The 15,328-nt window shown below is 42.1% G+C and overlaps 1 protein-coding gene across 2 annotated transcripts in view; it reads left to right on the top strand.

Annotated features, from left to right (window-relative positions):
- The window catches only part of LOC129704540 (dual specificity tyrosine-phosphorylation-regulated kinase 2-like), a 67,649-nt gene extending 54,391 nt beyond the window's left edge, over positions 1-13,258 (top strand). For both annotated transcript variants that reach the window (XM_055647720.1, XM_055647719.1), the window contains exon 3: positions 5,352-13,258. In XM_055647720.1, coding sequence (XP_055503695.1) covers positions 5,373-6,947 — 1,575 coding nt within the window. In that variant the 5' untranslated portion in view covers positions 5,352-5,372 and the 3' untranslated portion in view covers positions 6,948-13,258. The remainder of the gene's footprint in view (positions 1-5,351) is intronic.
- The last annotated feature ends 2,070 nt before the right edge of the window (positions 13,259-15,328 follow it).

Below are 15,328 nucleotides of genomic sequence, written 5' to 3'. Positions count from 1 at the left end.
TCATGACCTTATACTTCTCGACAAGATCACCCCTCATTCTCCAGCGCTCCAAGGAATGAAGTCCTAACCTGCCCAACCTCTCCCTGTAGCTTAGGCCCTCAAGTTAGGTCATCAAGCTCAACATCTTCGTAAATCTTCTCTGCACTTTTCCAGCTTGACAACATCTTTCCGAGAGCAAGGTGACTAAAACTGAACACAATACTCCCAATGCAGCTTCATCAATGTCTTGTTCAACAGTAACATAACATCCTAACGTCTATCCTCAAAACCCTTACTGATGAAGGCTAATGTATCGAATGTCTTCTTACCCGTATCTACCGGTGATGCCACTTACAAGGATTTATGTACCTGCACACCAAGATCATGCTGCTCTACATTGCCCTGCTATTCATTGTGAAGGTCCTGCTCTGATTTGACTTCCCAAAATGCACCACCTCCCACCATCTTCATTAAATTCCATTAACCATTCCCCAGCCCAAATGATCAAGATCCTTCTGTAATTTTTGATAACCATCTTTGCTATCTATAATACCACATCTGTTATCATCTGAAAACTTACCAATCATGCCTTTTACATTTGTATCCAAATCATTGATATAAATCATAGGTACACAAAATTGCTGGAGAAACTCAGCGGATGCAGCAGCATCTATGGAGCGAAGAAAATAGGCGACGTTTCGGGCCGAAACCTTTCTTCAGACTGATGGGGGGGAGAAGGAAGGAAAAAGGGAGGAGGAGGAGCCCGAGGGCGGGGGGATGGGAGGAGACAGCTCGAGGGTTAAGGAAGGGGAGGAGACAGCAAGGGCTAGCACCATTGGGAGAATTCAACGTTCATGCCATCAGGACGCAAGCTGCCCAGGCGGAATATGAGGTGCTGTTCCTCCAATTTCCGGTGTTGCTCACTCTGGCAATGGAGGAGACCCAGGACAGAGAGGTCGGATTGAGAATGGGAGGGGGAGTTGAAGTGCTGAGCCACCGGAAGTTCAGGTAGGTTATTGAGGACTGAGCGGAGGTGTTCGGCGAAACGATCGCCCAACCTCCGCTTAGTCTCCCCGATGTAAATCAGCTGACATCTAGAGCAGCGGATGCAGTAGATGAGGTTGGAGGAGATACAGGTGAATCTTTATCGCACCTGGAACGACTGCTTGGGACCTTGAATGCAGTCGAGGGGGGAGGTGAAGGGACAGGTGTTGCATTTCTTGCGGTTGCAACGGAAAGTGCCCGGGGAGGGGGTGGTACGGGAGGGAAGGGAAGAATTGACAAGGGAGTTGCGGAGGGAACGGTCTTTGCGGAAGGGAGACATAGGGGGAGATGGGAAGATGTGGCGAGTGGTGGGGTCACGTTGGAGGTGGCGGAAATGGTGGAGGATTATGTGTTGTATTTGCCGGCTGGTGGGGTGAAAGGTGAGGACCAGGGGGACTCTGCCCTTGTTGCGAGTGGGGGGATGGGGAGAGAGAGCAGTGTTGCGGGGTATGGATGAGACCGTGGTGCGAGCCTCATCTATGGTGGCGGAGGGGAATCCCCGTTCCCTGAAGAACGAGGACATTTCCGATGCCCTGGTATGGAAATAAATCATAAACAGCAATTGGCCCTGCACCAATCCCTGAGGCACACCACTAGTCACAGGCCTCCAGTCTGAAAACCAACCTTCCACCATCACCCTCTGCTTCCTTCCATTTTGCTAATTCTCCATCCAGCCAATTCTCTATCATGTTTGGTACAGACATTGTGGCTCGAAGGGCCTCTTCTTGTGCTGTAATGTTCTACAGTATGTTCTGTGTTCGATTGCCGAAGCTGAATATTGCAAAATCACTTCTTCTTTGGCAGTCACTTGGGATTAAGGATGATTTAGTTTGTTTCTACACATTTGAAGTCTGATTGGGCAATTTAGTGTATAGGGTAGTCATGGAGGATTTCTGTGTCAAGATTTTCAATACCATCTGAAATGCTGCTCCTCTACTTTGAGTAGTCATGGGCCAGAGGTTTCCAGGAATCAGTGGGCATATGGGATCCCTTTACTTTAAACAGATCTTTCATCTGTTCTCTTGGTAATCTCCTTCCATGACAAAGCTCGATAGAGTCTGTTTTGGGAACATGATGCTGACTGAGTGTAATTTGGGTCTCAAAACTGAAGAATTTGATCGGGAATGCATGCGGTTCTCTTGTGATGATCTTTATGTAGTGTATAAGAAATATAAAGAGGGCAGAGATCATTGCTGTCCAGTAAAGCACAAGTTTGGGGGAAGGTCCAAGGTCTCAAATACCCCTTTCCTCAACAGACTGGAAGGTATGTTGATTGTTTGAGGGTGATAGTGAGGCAGAATAAGTTGTGAAAGATGGAAGGATGTCACTCTGAAGAAATGGCCCCTGAATTTTGAACTGTTTTACCAGACATGATATGTTTTATCCCCACAAGGTACTTCAATTTTAATAAATATAATTCATGGGGAAAGAAAGAACTAAACAGGAATGACTCTTGGCTTTTTTCTCAGCTGAGAACAAGCACTGCGTTAATACAGGCATGGAAGATCTTGAGAAATATTAACAATAGCGACAATACTAATTTTTTTATACTTCAATGGAGGGAGGTTCTGTTCAGTTCAGTTCAGTTTATTGTCATGTGTACAGTGAAAAGCTTTTTGTTGCGAGCTAACCAGTCAGCAGAAAGACAATACATGATTACAATCAATCCATTTACAGTGTATAGATACATGATAAAGGAATAACGTTTAATGCAAGGTAATGCCACAAGGTTGGAATTGATGAAATAAAGAAGGAAGGAAAAAATGGGTATTACCAATTTACTGATACCATCTAAAAGTGGACAAATTTTCTCAGAGTATCTTTCTCGCCATTGTTCTTTCCATGGATGTTGACTGACCTGCTGAATATTTGCAGCATTTTTGTTTTTATTTCAGATTTCCAGCATTTGCAGTATTTTGTTTTTAAAATCTAATAGACAGTCATTTGAAAGTATGTCAAATCTCTAAGGACCAACAAGAGCAAATTGCTTGTTAAGTTTCTGTGTGCATATCTGAGGCATCCTAATCACCCTTAATGAGGTGGGAGAACCCCCAACATCAAACTATGCAGCATGGGATAATCAAATATACTAAGAAGACTAGCATGTTGGTTATCTGTTACATTAAGCAAATGAGTCATATGTCAACATACTAATCCATCTGCATCTCATTTGAGGTGCATAAACCTATAAAAATAAGTAATTAGGAGGCAATAATCTGATCTCATTTGTTGGCATGGCAGAAGAAGGAGAAGCATGAGATACATGTGTCTTATTAAATAACTTTCATATAAACCACCAAAATATCATCAAAATATTTTAAATGTAAAAAAGAGGAACTGCAGATGCTGGTTTTTACCAAAGATAGACACAAAATGCTGGAGTAACTCAGCGGGTCAGGCAGCATCTCTGAAGAAAAAGGATAGGTGGTATTTTGGGTCGGGACCCTTCTTCAGACTCAGCCTGATGAAGAAGGATCCCGACCCAACATGTCACCTATCCATTTTCTCCTGAGATGTTGCCTGATCAAGCTGAGTTACTCTAGCATTTTGTGACTATCAAAAGATCTTGACCAGATACACTGCTGGTTGATGCAGAATAAATTCCTCGTGCTATGCCTCAACAAAATGCCTTCACTTGTCAAACCAGAACTCCATCAAAAGCTCTCAGTAAGGAACACATGTCTGCAAGTGGATTATGTTGTGATTTAATGGTACTCAAGACATTTTCCTCAATGGAAAAATATTTGCACTCACTAGCGATAGTGGGAGATACGAAGGTTTCCTGGGGCAGAACATTTGCTTATCAAATGGAGTAACTTTTTGTCTAATTCCTGTGCAAAGTGGGTGAAATCAGCTATAATGTTAGGAAATTATAGTATAGCCATTTGAAAGGCAGAACTGACTGCTGATTACTACGATAGGTAACTTGATTCACTTTGCGTAGCTTACAACCCAACGATATGAACATTGAATTCAATAATTTAAAGTAATAATCTCCTCTCCCCTCACCGCCCCTCTCTTTTCTGCGCATTATGCCTGGGATAACACAGACACTTTTTGGGATATTCCTATTCTCAAACATCTCCTGCCCACAAAAGAAAAGACCATCCAACTATTGTCACAGAGGATGGTAAGGTCAAGAGTTGGAAACTCGACTTTACTTCTCACAGGAGAACTACACATGTAAGGCCTCCAGGTTCTTACTCCACAGCACCAGAACAGGAGTATGGCGGTAAGCCGCAGCCTCACACCATTAAAACTCCATCAGAGTTCAGAGATCAGAGATGTAATTCGGAGCAAATTGCCACGAGAGAAGAATTAACTTGGTTTCAGGACAAGCAGCCAATCTCCTCTCACAAAACGTGTCCTTTTTACATCCTGGAGAATCACAGGTTCCTGATTGGAAGGATTGTAGCCACCCAGGGGGAGGGGGGGACCCTGTTTATTAGGTTAGTTTGCATTAAATTTGTATTTTGTTTGAATAAAATTCTAGAAGCTGTTGATCCATTGATCATGATATTTAATCGTACAGGTAAGGTTGCAGTTGAATGTGCTGACATTGAGGCATGTAATGGCAAATGGTCATTTGGAATTGAAGAGAGAAGATTCGTGCAAAGAAAGGTGTTTCTTTCAAACATTTTTGAATGTTGACCTTTAAAGTATATATATTCTGATTCATTTTATGCATACTTTTACATTACAATTAATAGTTTTTTTAGTTTATGTAGTGACATACAGATTTTGAGCAATGTTAAAATGTAACAGAATGCATGCATGTTAAGTCAAATACATCCTTCCTTTACCTGCATAAGACTTTTCTCCTTACACATTTAGCCATTATTAGGAATATCCCTCAATGCATATGTCAGTGAGTGTGTTTAGGTCAAAGGAAGAGTTAGGAAGTTTGACCGGGATGTTGCCTGGACTGGAGTATTGGAGTTATAGAGAGATTGGATATGCTGGGCTTGTTTTCCTTGGAGCAAAAGAGGCTGAGAGTTGTCCTGATTCAGGTAAATAAAATTATACAGGCATGGATAAGATAGATCCTTTACCCCATGGTATGGATATCAAAAATTATAATGCATAGTTTTTAAAACATAGCAAGGTGTTTTAAAGGTCAGGTGATATACTTTTTAATATCTCTTCAGCATTAGAATAAACGTGCATCCCTCAATGTTAGGAGCAATATATGAGCCTCAGATGAATTGAGCTTCACAGAGAAAGACAAGTCACTCCGAGCTTGGAATGCACCATTATTTATACATTCATTAGTTTGCCACTGATGAGAAGCACTCACATAGGAATCCATTTTTTTTCTTGTGTTTCAGGAGAGTGACTATTCAGATATCATGAATGATCAGTTTTGTATGGGAGGTGATCAACACTTCCAAGGTCAAGAGTTATATGAAGAAAATGAGCCAACACAGACAGCACGCGCAACACCAAACAGTAGTCTCAGTGCCAACGACAAAGGTTTCCTGCCTACCATCAAACTGGAGAGCGCTCTCCAACTAAAAAGCAACTCCAGTTCCATTAAATCTTACGATGTCTCGACCAGACCGAAAGGGGAACCTATGACAGCAGCGGAGGCAAAGAAACATTATTTACACAAACTCACACCGTATGAAGAACAGGAGATAGCTAGCTATTCAGAAATCTATTTTGTTGGACCAAATTCTAAAAAGAGACCAGGCATTATTGGAGCACCAAATAATAATAGCTATGATGATGAGCAGGGTTCTTATCTTTATGTGCCACACGATCACATCGCTTATCGATATGAAGTCATCAAGGTAATCGGGAAGGGCAGCTTTGGCCAGGTGGTGAAGGCATACGATCACAAACTCCACCAATACATTGCCTTGAAGATGGTACGGAACGAAAAACGATTCCATAGGCAAGCCGCTGAGGAGATCAAGATACTGGAGCATCTGAGGAGGCAAGACAAGGATAACACCATGAATGTCATCCACATCTATGAGAGTTTTTCCTTCCGCAACCACATTTGTATGACCTTTGAGCTACTCAGCATGAACCTCTACGAACTCATCAAAAAGAACAAGTTCCAAGGATTCAGCCTGCCCCTGGTCCGTAAATTTGCACACTCCATCCTGCAGTGCCTTGATGCCTTGCATAAGAGCCATATCATCCATTGTGACTTGAAGCCTGAGAACATCTTGCTGAAGCAACAGGGCCGGAGTGGAGTTAAGGTGATCGACTTTGGGTCCAGTTGCTATGACCATCAAAAGATTTACACGTACATTCAGTCACGTTTTTACCGAGCTCCTGAAGTGATTCTAGGAGCACGGTATGGGATGGGTATTGACATGTGGAGTTTGGGCTGCATTCTTGCTGAACTGTTGACTGGACATCCACTCTTACCAGGGGAAGACGAGGGAGATCAGCTGGCTTGTATGATAGAATTACTAGGAATGCCGTCGAAAATGCTGCTAGAATGTTCGAAAAGGGCCAAAATGTTCATCAGCTCCAAGGGTTACCCTAGATATTCCTCTGTTGTCATGCTTCCTGATGGGACTGTACATTTGAATGGTGGACGGTCACGGAGAGGAAAGAATCGCGGTCCCCCTGGTCAACGGGACTGGATCAGTGCTCTCAAGGGCTGTGATGACCAATCCTTCATTGACTTCCTGAAACACTGCCTGGAGTGGGATCCCACCTTACGCTTGACACCAGCACAGGCCTTAAGGCACCCTTGGCTGCGAAGACGGCTGCCAAAGCCTCCAACAAATGACAAAGCAACATTTGTGAAACGCATGTCAGCAAGTCCTACTGCCCTCATGGACGCAGTGGCTAAACTACCTCCTACTTCTGCCAACATTGCCAACAAACTGCGATCCAATCAAAATAACGATCCCAATCCCAATATGACTCAGAGGACTGTACTCCCAAAGCTGGTCAGCTGATTGGATACTTGAAACAAAAAAAAAAATCAAATAATTATTGACACTCACAATATGAATTTTTGTGGCATGCAGTATACAGGGAACACAAATTCTTCCTTTCTACATTCCAACGTGACTTGAAACAACAGGTCTTTTGATTATTACTAGGCTGCAAGTCTGCACTGAGTTTGCTCTAGGACTACTAGGCAGCTCCCATCAAGCCACACTGTACGCATTGGTTTACACTGTACAATGACGGAAACTACCCATTGACGTTCACAGTAAAGCAGTTGGGCTGGATGCACAAATGAAAAAGGTGTTCTTTGATTGGATTATTATTTATTTCACATCAGTAAAACCCCACACAAAAATAGCTGTGTTTTAATCCTTTGGTCCCCATATATTTGAAGGGCAAAAGTGTCCTTGTATTCACTGATGAAACTGCTGTGCATAAAAGTAGCTTTAATCCATTCACATTTATTGAAAACAAAATAACCATACTCCATTTTAAAAATGCTCATGTTCTTACAGTTGTCACCATCAATATCCCATTGTAAACTGACCATGGGTTGGATGGCAGTCCAAGGTGGACACTTCTAAACACTGCGAGAGTGATAAAGTGGCCAGGCACACGAAGTGATGGTGCTGCCCCCATACTGCCTGATTCACTATCTGATTCAATTGCTTTGTTCAAGGTGCTGTGTTAATTTATATGCAGGGAATGCCACTGCCTTGCGGGGTTTTCAAATGAACTGCAACGTCCTAGAACGTGGGCCATTTTTCTTAATTTAAAAAAAAGCTGCTAATGTCAAAACCTGTGGGTAGATCACCTTAAATTTTGGCCTTGGAGGAGAGATATTTTGCCATTTATATTTTGCGTTTGTGCCCAGGTTGTTTTACTGCTTCAATTTCTGTTTTATGAAGATATATTATCTATTAAAGAGGATGACAGAAAGGAACTCTCATTGGTGCCGCTCAGATAGAGAAAAGATAAATCTGTTTATTTGTTTGTCTATTATTTTATACTTTCGGCTCCTGGTGGCAGGGTGCAGTTGAGGATGGAAATTTGTCCCCCGAGAGTGGGTGTGTTTCCACTGCAGCAAAAAGCTTTAAATCCACAGAAATGTCGGTGGATCAGTAACCTGATATGAAGCTGCAATTTTCCTGATTATAATTTGATTATTCAAAGAGATTCACTAAGTTAAATATGTTAATTGCTCCTTAACAGCCAGTCTGACTGCTGTATTTGAACTTAAGCCTATCGTAGATTGGTTTGTCAGAACTTATTGAAACATAAAAGTGAAGCACAACTGGCAGTACGTACTCAACATCACAATTACTATATTGAGTCTCTCAAGCCATTGTCGAGAAAGTTCTGTGAGGATAGAAACATAGAAAATAGGGTGCAGGAGGAGGCCATTCGGCCTTTTGAGCCAGTTCATTGTGATCATAGCTGATCGTCCCCAATCAATAACCCGTGCCTGCCTTCTCCCCATATCTCTTGATCCCACTAGCCCCTAGAGCTCTATCTAACTCTCTCTTAAATCCATCCAGTGACGGCCTCCACTGCCCTCTGTGGCAGGGAATTCCACAAATCGTGGCAGGGAATTCCACAAATAGATACAGTGCTCATTTTGCCAACATAGTTGTCCGGTTCTCCACCTTTGAACCTCGGGCACTTGCTGACTGCAGTGAGCAATTCTCCACTGTGTGCATGTTATTTGTGCAAATGTCCCGTGCGTATGAGGTGTCCTGAGGATTACAATCACAAGTCTCTCAGAAACAGCAGCAGACTGATCCTGACCCACCTTTTGTTGAATGTGTGTGATATATGGGCAGCCCTTCAGAGAGAGGTCCTGTATACAGAATATGCCTGTATTGCCAACATGATCACCCGATTGCCAAACACTTTAATTCCCCTTCCCATTCCCATGCTGACCTTTCTGTCCTGAGCCTCCTCCACTGTCAAGGTCAAACGCAAATTGGATGAACTGCACCTCATATTTCGCTTGGGAAGCTTACAACCCAGTGGTATGAATATTGATTTCTCTATCTTCAAGCAACCCTTGCATCCCCTCTCTTTCCGTCCCCTCCCCCACACTAATCATTGTACTAGTTTCACTGTTGTCCTGTTGAGTTTCACTGTATTACTCGTTATCACCTTCCCCACAGCCAACAATGGACCATTGTGGGCTCCACCTTTCCTTGATCATCGTTGCTGGCTTTAATCTGTCTTTTTGCATACGGTCTATGTACCTGTCCATATCTCTTGGTTTTCTCTCCCCTGACTTTCAGTCTGAAGAGCGTCTCAACCCAAAACATCACGTATTCCTTTTTGCCAGTGATGCTGCCTGACCTGCGGAGTTACTCCAGCTTTTTGTGTCTACCACAGGATACAGACCTGGGTTTCCTTGAATATCATTACCTTGGTGGCTTGGCTATCATGGCACGATGTAGCAGAATTCTTGTTAATTCCCAGATCAAGATCTATCTGCAGCCGAGCCTAGCGGCTATCAAACTGTCCAAACTGCTATACTTTGGCATTTCTCCTATTCCTTGCAGAGTTTTATGGAGAACACACAGGGGACTGCTGAAGCTGGAGAAAACAAATAAACTGCTGGATTATGCAGGGTCCTGACCCGAAACGTCGACTAACCCTTTGCCTCTGCAATGCTGCCAAATCCTCTGAGTTCCTCCAGCAGTTAGTTTTCTGGCTTATGGAGGATCCTGCTCATAAACCCCCAGGGTGGTTGCCCTGCTTCCAAGACATTGCATATAACCAAACTTCATCATCAATGACACAGGGTAGGTGCTCAGGTTTGTGAGTCCGACTCGCTTCTTGCGAGTGAAGCTCTCTCGGTATCACAAGCGGGAGCTTTAATCAATGAGAAAGGCTTCTGCTCCATTAAGTTTCAGGTCATACATGTGCTGGGCTACCAAGTGCAGGAATTCTTCATCCTGCAGCGGCCCCTCTTCCTGATACATTTAATCCTACATGGGATCCCCTCGGTAAATACAAGTAAATGCACAAAAGAGGAGTGACCAAAGTTATATGTCCACCAGAAATGTAATTAAGAAGAGCATTAAAATGGTAATGGTATATTTTAGCTGGTTTGGCCACTCTGGACTTCAATGCATCAACTCAGTCAAGACTGGTAGTGATCTGCTGTGTAATGCATTGTTGGACACAAACCAGAGAAACAAAAACAGCCTTCTTCAATAAGAAGTAGGAAGAGGATGAAGAAGATTCAGGTAGTATTGGGAAGTAGTGGACTTTACTTTAGGGATATGCTCACAGCTGTGAGATTCAGTTGCTCTCCAATAATGCTACTTGATGAAATCTAGACAGTAACTTCTCCTTATCTCACTACCTTACACCAACATAGTCCTAGCCCACAAGGATGCCCATGATCAGGGCCTGCTACTCAACCCCCCCCCCCCCATTCCATGCAAGCTAAAGGGCCATTTGCCATTCAAATAACACAATTTGATTGAAAATTTGCACCGAAAATTACTTATACTGCCAACCACACAAAAACTAATTAACTCTTTTAAATTGTACAAACCACCCTTGCACATATTTCATGCAGCTACAAGTGTTTAGTTTTGTTCTTCTTACAACATCATGTGGCTTCAGTGGACAATGAGACAGACTGTTCAGATCCCTTTTCTGGTGGATGAGATGGGCTTGGCAAATGATTCTGAGGTTTGAAGCTCTTGAGGGTCCTTCTATGGATTACTCTACCTAGATCTGTGCAAGGCCCAAGCTAACCATATGGAACACAAAGGAGTGCTGACTGAGAGAGGAGAAAGGCTGGTAGAAATCAATAAGCACTTTGAACAAAATTTCATTTTGATGGTGTGTATCTTTGATCAACATGTTGCTTTCCTGCTGAACACTTTGTTGCAGGTCCATAGGACACTGGATAGCCAAGGATGGGGTATCCGTCATCTGAAGGAACGTCTCATTCATAGTACACAAGTCCTTGATAAGCATCTTAATTCACTTGTTGAATTGCTCAACTTGGAGGTTTGTGGAAGTGGAACATTGGAAGGGCTGTGAGACTGAGCCACTCATCTGAAAACAAAACTGCTCTATTCTCTGCTTGAAGGCTTGCCAATAGATTAGACAGGCTTTGCTGCTTGCGAATGGCCCCACGGCTAGCATTGATTGACCTGAGCAGCACTTGGAACACCTTGAGTTCTCCAGCACCAGTTTTTGACTCCATTATCACTATTTGCTCTTCTGTTATGACTATAACTCCATGTGAAAACCTCTCCCTCCGAACAGACCTGCCAAAATATGAGGATCTGAACTGGTCTACAGAGGCCAGGAGCCTTGTGACCCTGCACCCTCAGGAGATCTTGCTGCAATTCTTGGGAGGTGGGTGAAGTACAGGAGATTAAAGACATGAGTTAGAGCTTTACAGGTAAGATAAAAAAACAAAAAATGCTGAACAGTCAACATCTGTAGAAAGAGTAACAAGAGTATCTGACATGAATGAGAAAAAATAAGTTACTTTTAAGGTGCAAAGAGTTTTTTTTTGGGGGGGGGGGGTTTATAGACAGACAATAGACAATAGGTGCAGGAGTAGGCCATACGGCCCTTCGAACCAGCACCACCATTCACAATCAGTACCCCGTTCCTGCTTTCTCGCCATATCCCCTGACTCTGCTATCATTAAGGGCTCTATCTGATAGTGCAAATAATTTATCTCCATGTATCTCCAATAGGTTCTCAACCTCAACTATAATTTTTTAAAACATTAACTATGCTTCTTTCAACAGATGTTGTTGGATATGCTGAATGTCTCCAGCACTCTTTATTTTATTTTAGATTTCTAGCATCTGTAGTTTTTTTTATTTTCTTAAACGTTGCATGTAAAATGACTGGATGAGATAGAACTCTGTCACTAGTTTACCAGGGAGGTCCTCAGCTTCCTGTTTCTGTTCGTCAAGCACCAAAATCTGCCTAGGATATCCAAATACACTGCCTGTAGTAAACAGCTGGTCAATGGTTGAATAGACACCTCTGGTTCCCTGCCTCTTAGGAAAGAGATGTAAGAGGATAAAAGTGTTGTCAGAAAAACTGGCTTCTCTCTGCGTTTTAATAATAACCTTGTCTTTGAGCAGGAGTGCAGGAAATATAGGAAGCCTGCCCGGTTCTACAGCAAATATCATTCCATTTGGAAGGATGCCAGAATTTTAATTGGATACTTAAGTAAAGGGAGGTTTCCCAATCAGGCCAAATTAGCTAAGAACTGAATCATAGCCCAGAAGAATAGAGAGGAGTTTTTTAGGTCTACTTCTTGGGTAGATGAATCAGGATTGCTTTTCTGGGTCTCACAAAGACAGGTATGATCTATCTGGCCTTAGCATCATCCTCCATACTTGATTACAATTGGATTCCCTTCCTCCTCATTGCATATGTATCTATTGACATTTATGGGCTGATCTGTTGAACCCTTCAGTATCCTTTGACATATTGTCATATTACACTCAGCTAATCTGACAGACATTGTCATTTTAATTATCCTTACTTCAAAATACATACATGTTTACATATTGCCTCCCATTGATAGATAGACTACATTTTGTAACATGCACTTTAATTTTCCAGTAGATCTTCTCTGTGGCATGTTCAATCCACACCCTGTCTTATTTAGCCCCATGTTGTGATAACCCATGATTGCCTATGTTATTAGCCCTATGACTGTTTCAGAGTCCTTACCAAAAGTTATGTCCCTCCTAATTAAACCCCTTTCTTAGCACCATAGCTTCCATTATCTTTATGATTGGGCATACATCCTCTAACTGTAATTGCCTTTTAGTCCTCTTTTGCTCAAATGGAGCAATAGACAAAGCTTTAAATACATTTATTGCACAAATAGCAACTCTTTTCCTTTATCCCTCCATCTTTATCTTTCGTTAGAATTTATCTCTTTAATTAAATTTTAGGTCATTACCCTCTCCCTCCGCTACTAATGTTCAGTTGTTATTGCCTTTGCATTACAGCATTTTACCATTTTAACAGCTTCCTTGTCATTTTGTCAAAAACACCTAATTTGTTGACTGACATGAGAAGTTTTCAGTTTCCAAAATATAGAAGGAGTAAAGAGCTAAATTATATTCTTCTAGAATACATCAGCCTGTTATTTTATTTAATATTGTATTCCTATCAAGGCTCGTTCCAACTGTTTCAGGTAAATACAGGGGTGAATACATTAACTGGCTAAATTTGGGTATTCCTATGTAAAACTGACCATTTTTTTTAAAATTGCAAAAAATAAGATAACTTTATTTGAGAAATTAACTTCAGTGCATTGGTGACGTGGTATATGGACTATCTGTGGGTGACATTAGTATAGGTTATGTTGAGTGGAATTTAAAGCTGCTTTCAGTTTGTTAATGCACGTACGATGTAGGTCACCTTGTTACTTCATGTTGTCTAGAAGCACCTAGGCGTTTTCCAATAATAATTACCCTTAATAGTAGTTGTGATGGATTATAATAATGGGACTTTAGTTAATTATTAATCACAATCTATTCACTTGACAATGCAATATGCAACTCAAATCTTCAAAACCATTACTTTTTCTAGGGTAGACACAAAATGCTGGAGTAACTCAGCGGGACAGGTAGTATCTGGAGAGAAGGAATGGATGACGTTTCGGGTCGAGACCCTTTCTTCAGACTGATGTCAGGGGAGTGGGCGGGACAAAGATGGAATGTGGTCGGAGACAGTAAGACTGGTGGGAGAATTGAGATGGGAAGATGTGGCCAGTAGTGGGATCCCATTGGCTACATTTTCTAGATCTATTTAAAGATGATTTTAGTTTATACACCTTGAATTGAATTCTTAGTGAAATTTCTTTGAGTAAAGAGGCGGTAATTTAAAACTTAGTTTTATAGAAATTTCTTCTACCACAGAGGCTAATTAGGGAGGGATAGATAATTGTTTTGAAAGATTGGGGAATTGAAGGTTCTGTGGAACTGGCACACAAGAGGTGTTGAGTCCTGGAGCAGGCAGGGCAAGCTTGAGGGCCAAGTGTTCTACTCCCCCTCCTCCTATCTTCTTGTGTAAGATCAGTGTGCTTTGCTTTCAGTTTCGCACTCCCAAGATTATAATGGAATGAGCTACATTCAGGCAGCTTTGGTCCATTGTCTTTTGTCCCCATCCAGCTAAACCTGATGTGACTCTCCATTCTTGGGAGTCAGGTGTAACCATGTCACGACATTGACCAGGACTCAGTGACTACACTGTTGAGAGCTCTTACAGGCTGAGGTCTTACAGGCTGTTGAAAGCTCTTACAGGCTGTAATTCCTGTTAAAGCCAGCATGCCAGCAGCATGTTTAATGAGTTTTCAATTTTCTGCAAGATTTAACTTAACATTATTGTGAATAATTAAAATAAAACTGGAGCATGTCTTTTGCCTCCTGAGCAGCACTGATGCTGGGTCATCGTCAAGAAGTCAACAGTCATATGAACCCCAACAATAACATTCTTACTTGCTGCAGCTTATCAAGTCTCTTAGACACAACAACAGTAAATACAGTATACAATCCATTTTTAGTTATTCCAAGTAAATCAGATCCTGCCACTGCAATATAGGTACATGGAGCAACCGTAGTAGTGACGCTGTTTGCAATAGTTTGGTAGGTTGAGGTGGTAGGGTTATGGTTAGGGTTGTTCAAGGTGGTTCAAGACCCTAGTAGTTGTTGGGAAGAGGCTGTTTATGAACCTGGAGGTGACATAAGCTGGTATCCTTACATGAATGGCAGTTTCATGCACAGACATTGCCCTAAGTCAGTGGTGGCATCCATCACTCTGTGGTTGCCAGTTGTGGCAACATGGGTGGACTTGTCAAGCACAGGAATTCCCATTCAAATGAGTGGGTGAACTCAGCTGCCGAGAAAAGGGTAAGTGATTATATTCTCTTATTACTTACTGATGTCAATTTCAATATTTTAAAGAAATATTTATGCGAATATGCAATAAATATAGATATTTTTTTCAAAGATACCGATTTTTAACATCAAAGGCATTCCCAAGTCGACAGTAACAGACTAATTTAACAGCCAGCAATGCTGGAGTCTCACTGCCTGCACTGTGTGGACTCAGACTAGTACTACACTCAGCCATCCTCTGAATTCTGCCCAATCTTAAAAATCTTCACAAAATGAAGCTTAGTTTAGTGTATTTTAGAGATATGGCCTGAAAACTGGCCCACCGGGTCACCGAGTCCAGGCCGACGGTCAATCATCCATTCTCGCTTGTTCTATGTTATCCCACTTTCTAATCCACTCCCTACACACCAATGGCAATTTACAGAGACCCATTAACCTACAAAGCCGCATGTCTTTGGGATGTGGGAGGAAACCGGAGCACCCGGAGAAAACAC

This window comes from Leucoraja erinacea, chromosome 16 (assembly GCF_028641065.1).
Source record: "Leucoraja erinacea ecotype New England chromosome 16, Leri_hhj_1, whole genome shotgun sequence".
Lineage (NCBI taxonomy): Eukaryota > Metazoa > Chordata > Chondrichthyes > Rajiformes > Rajidae > Leucoraja > Leucoraja erinaceus.
This window is presented reverse-complemented; position numbering and strand designations above follow the sequence as displayed.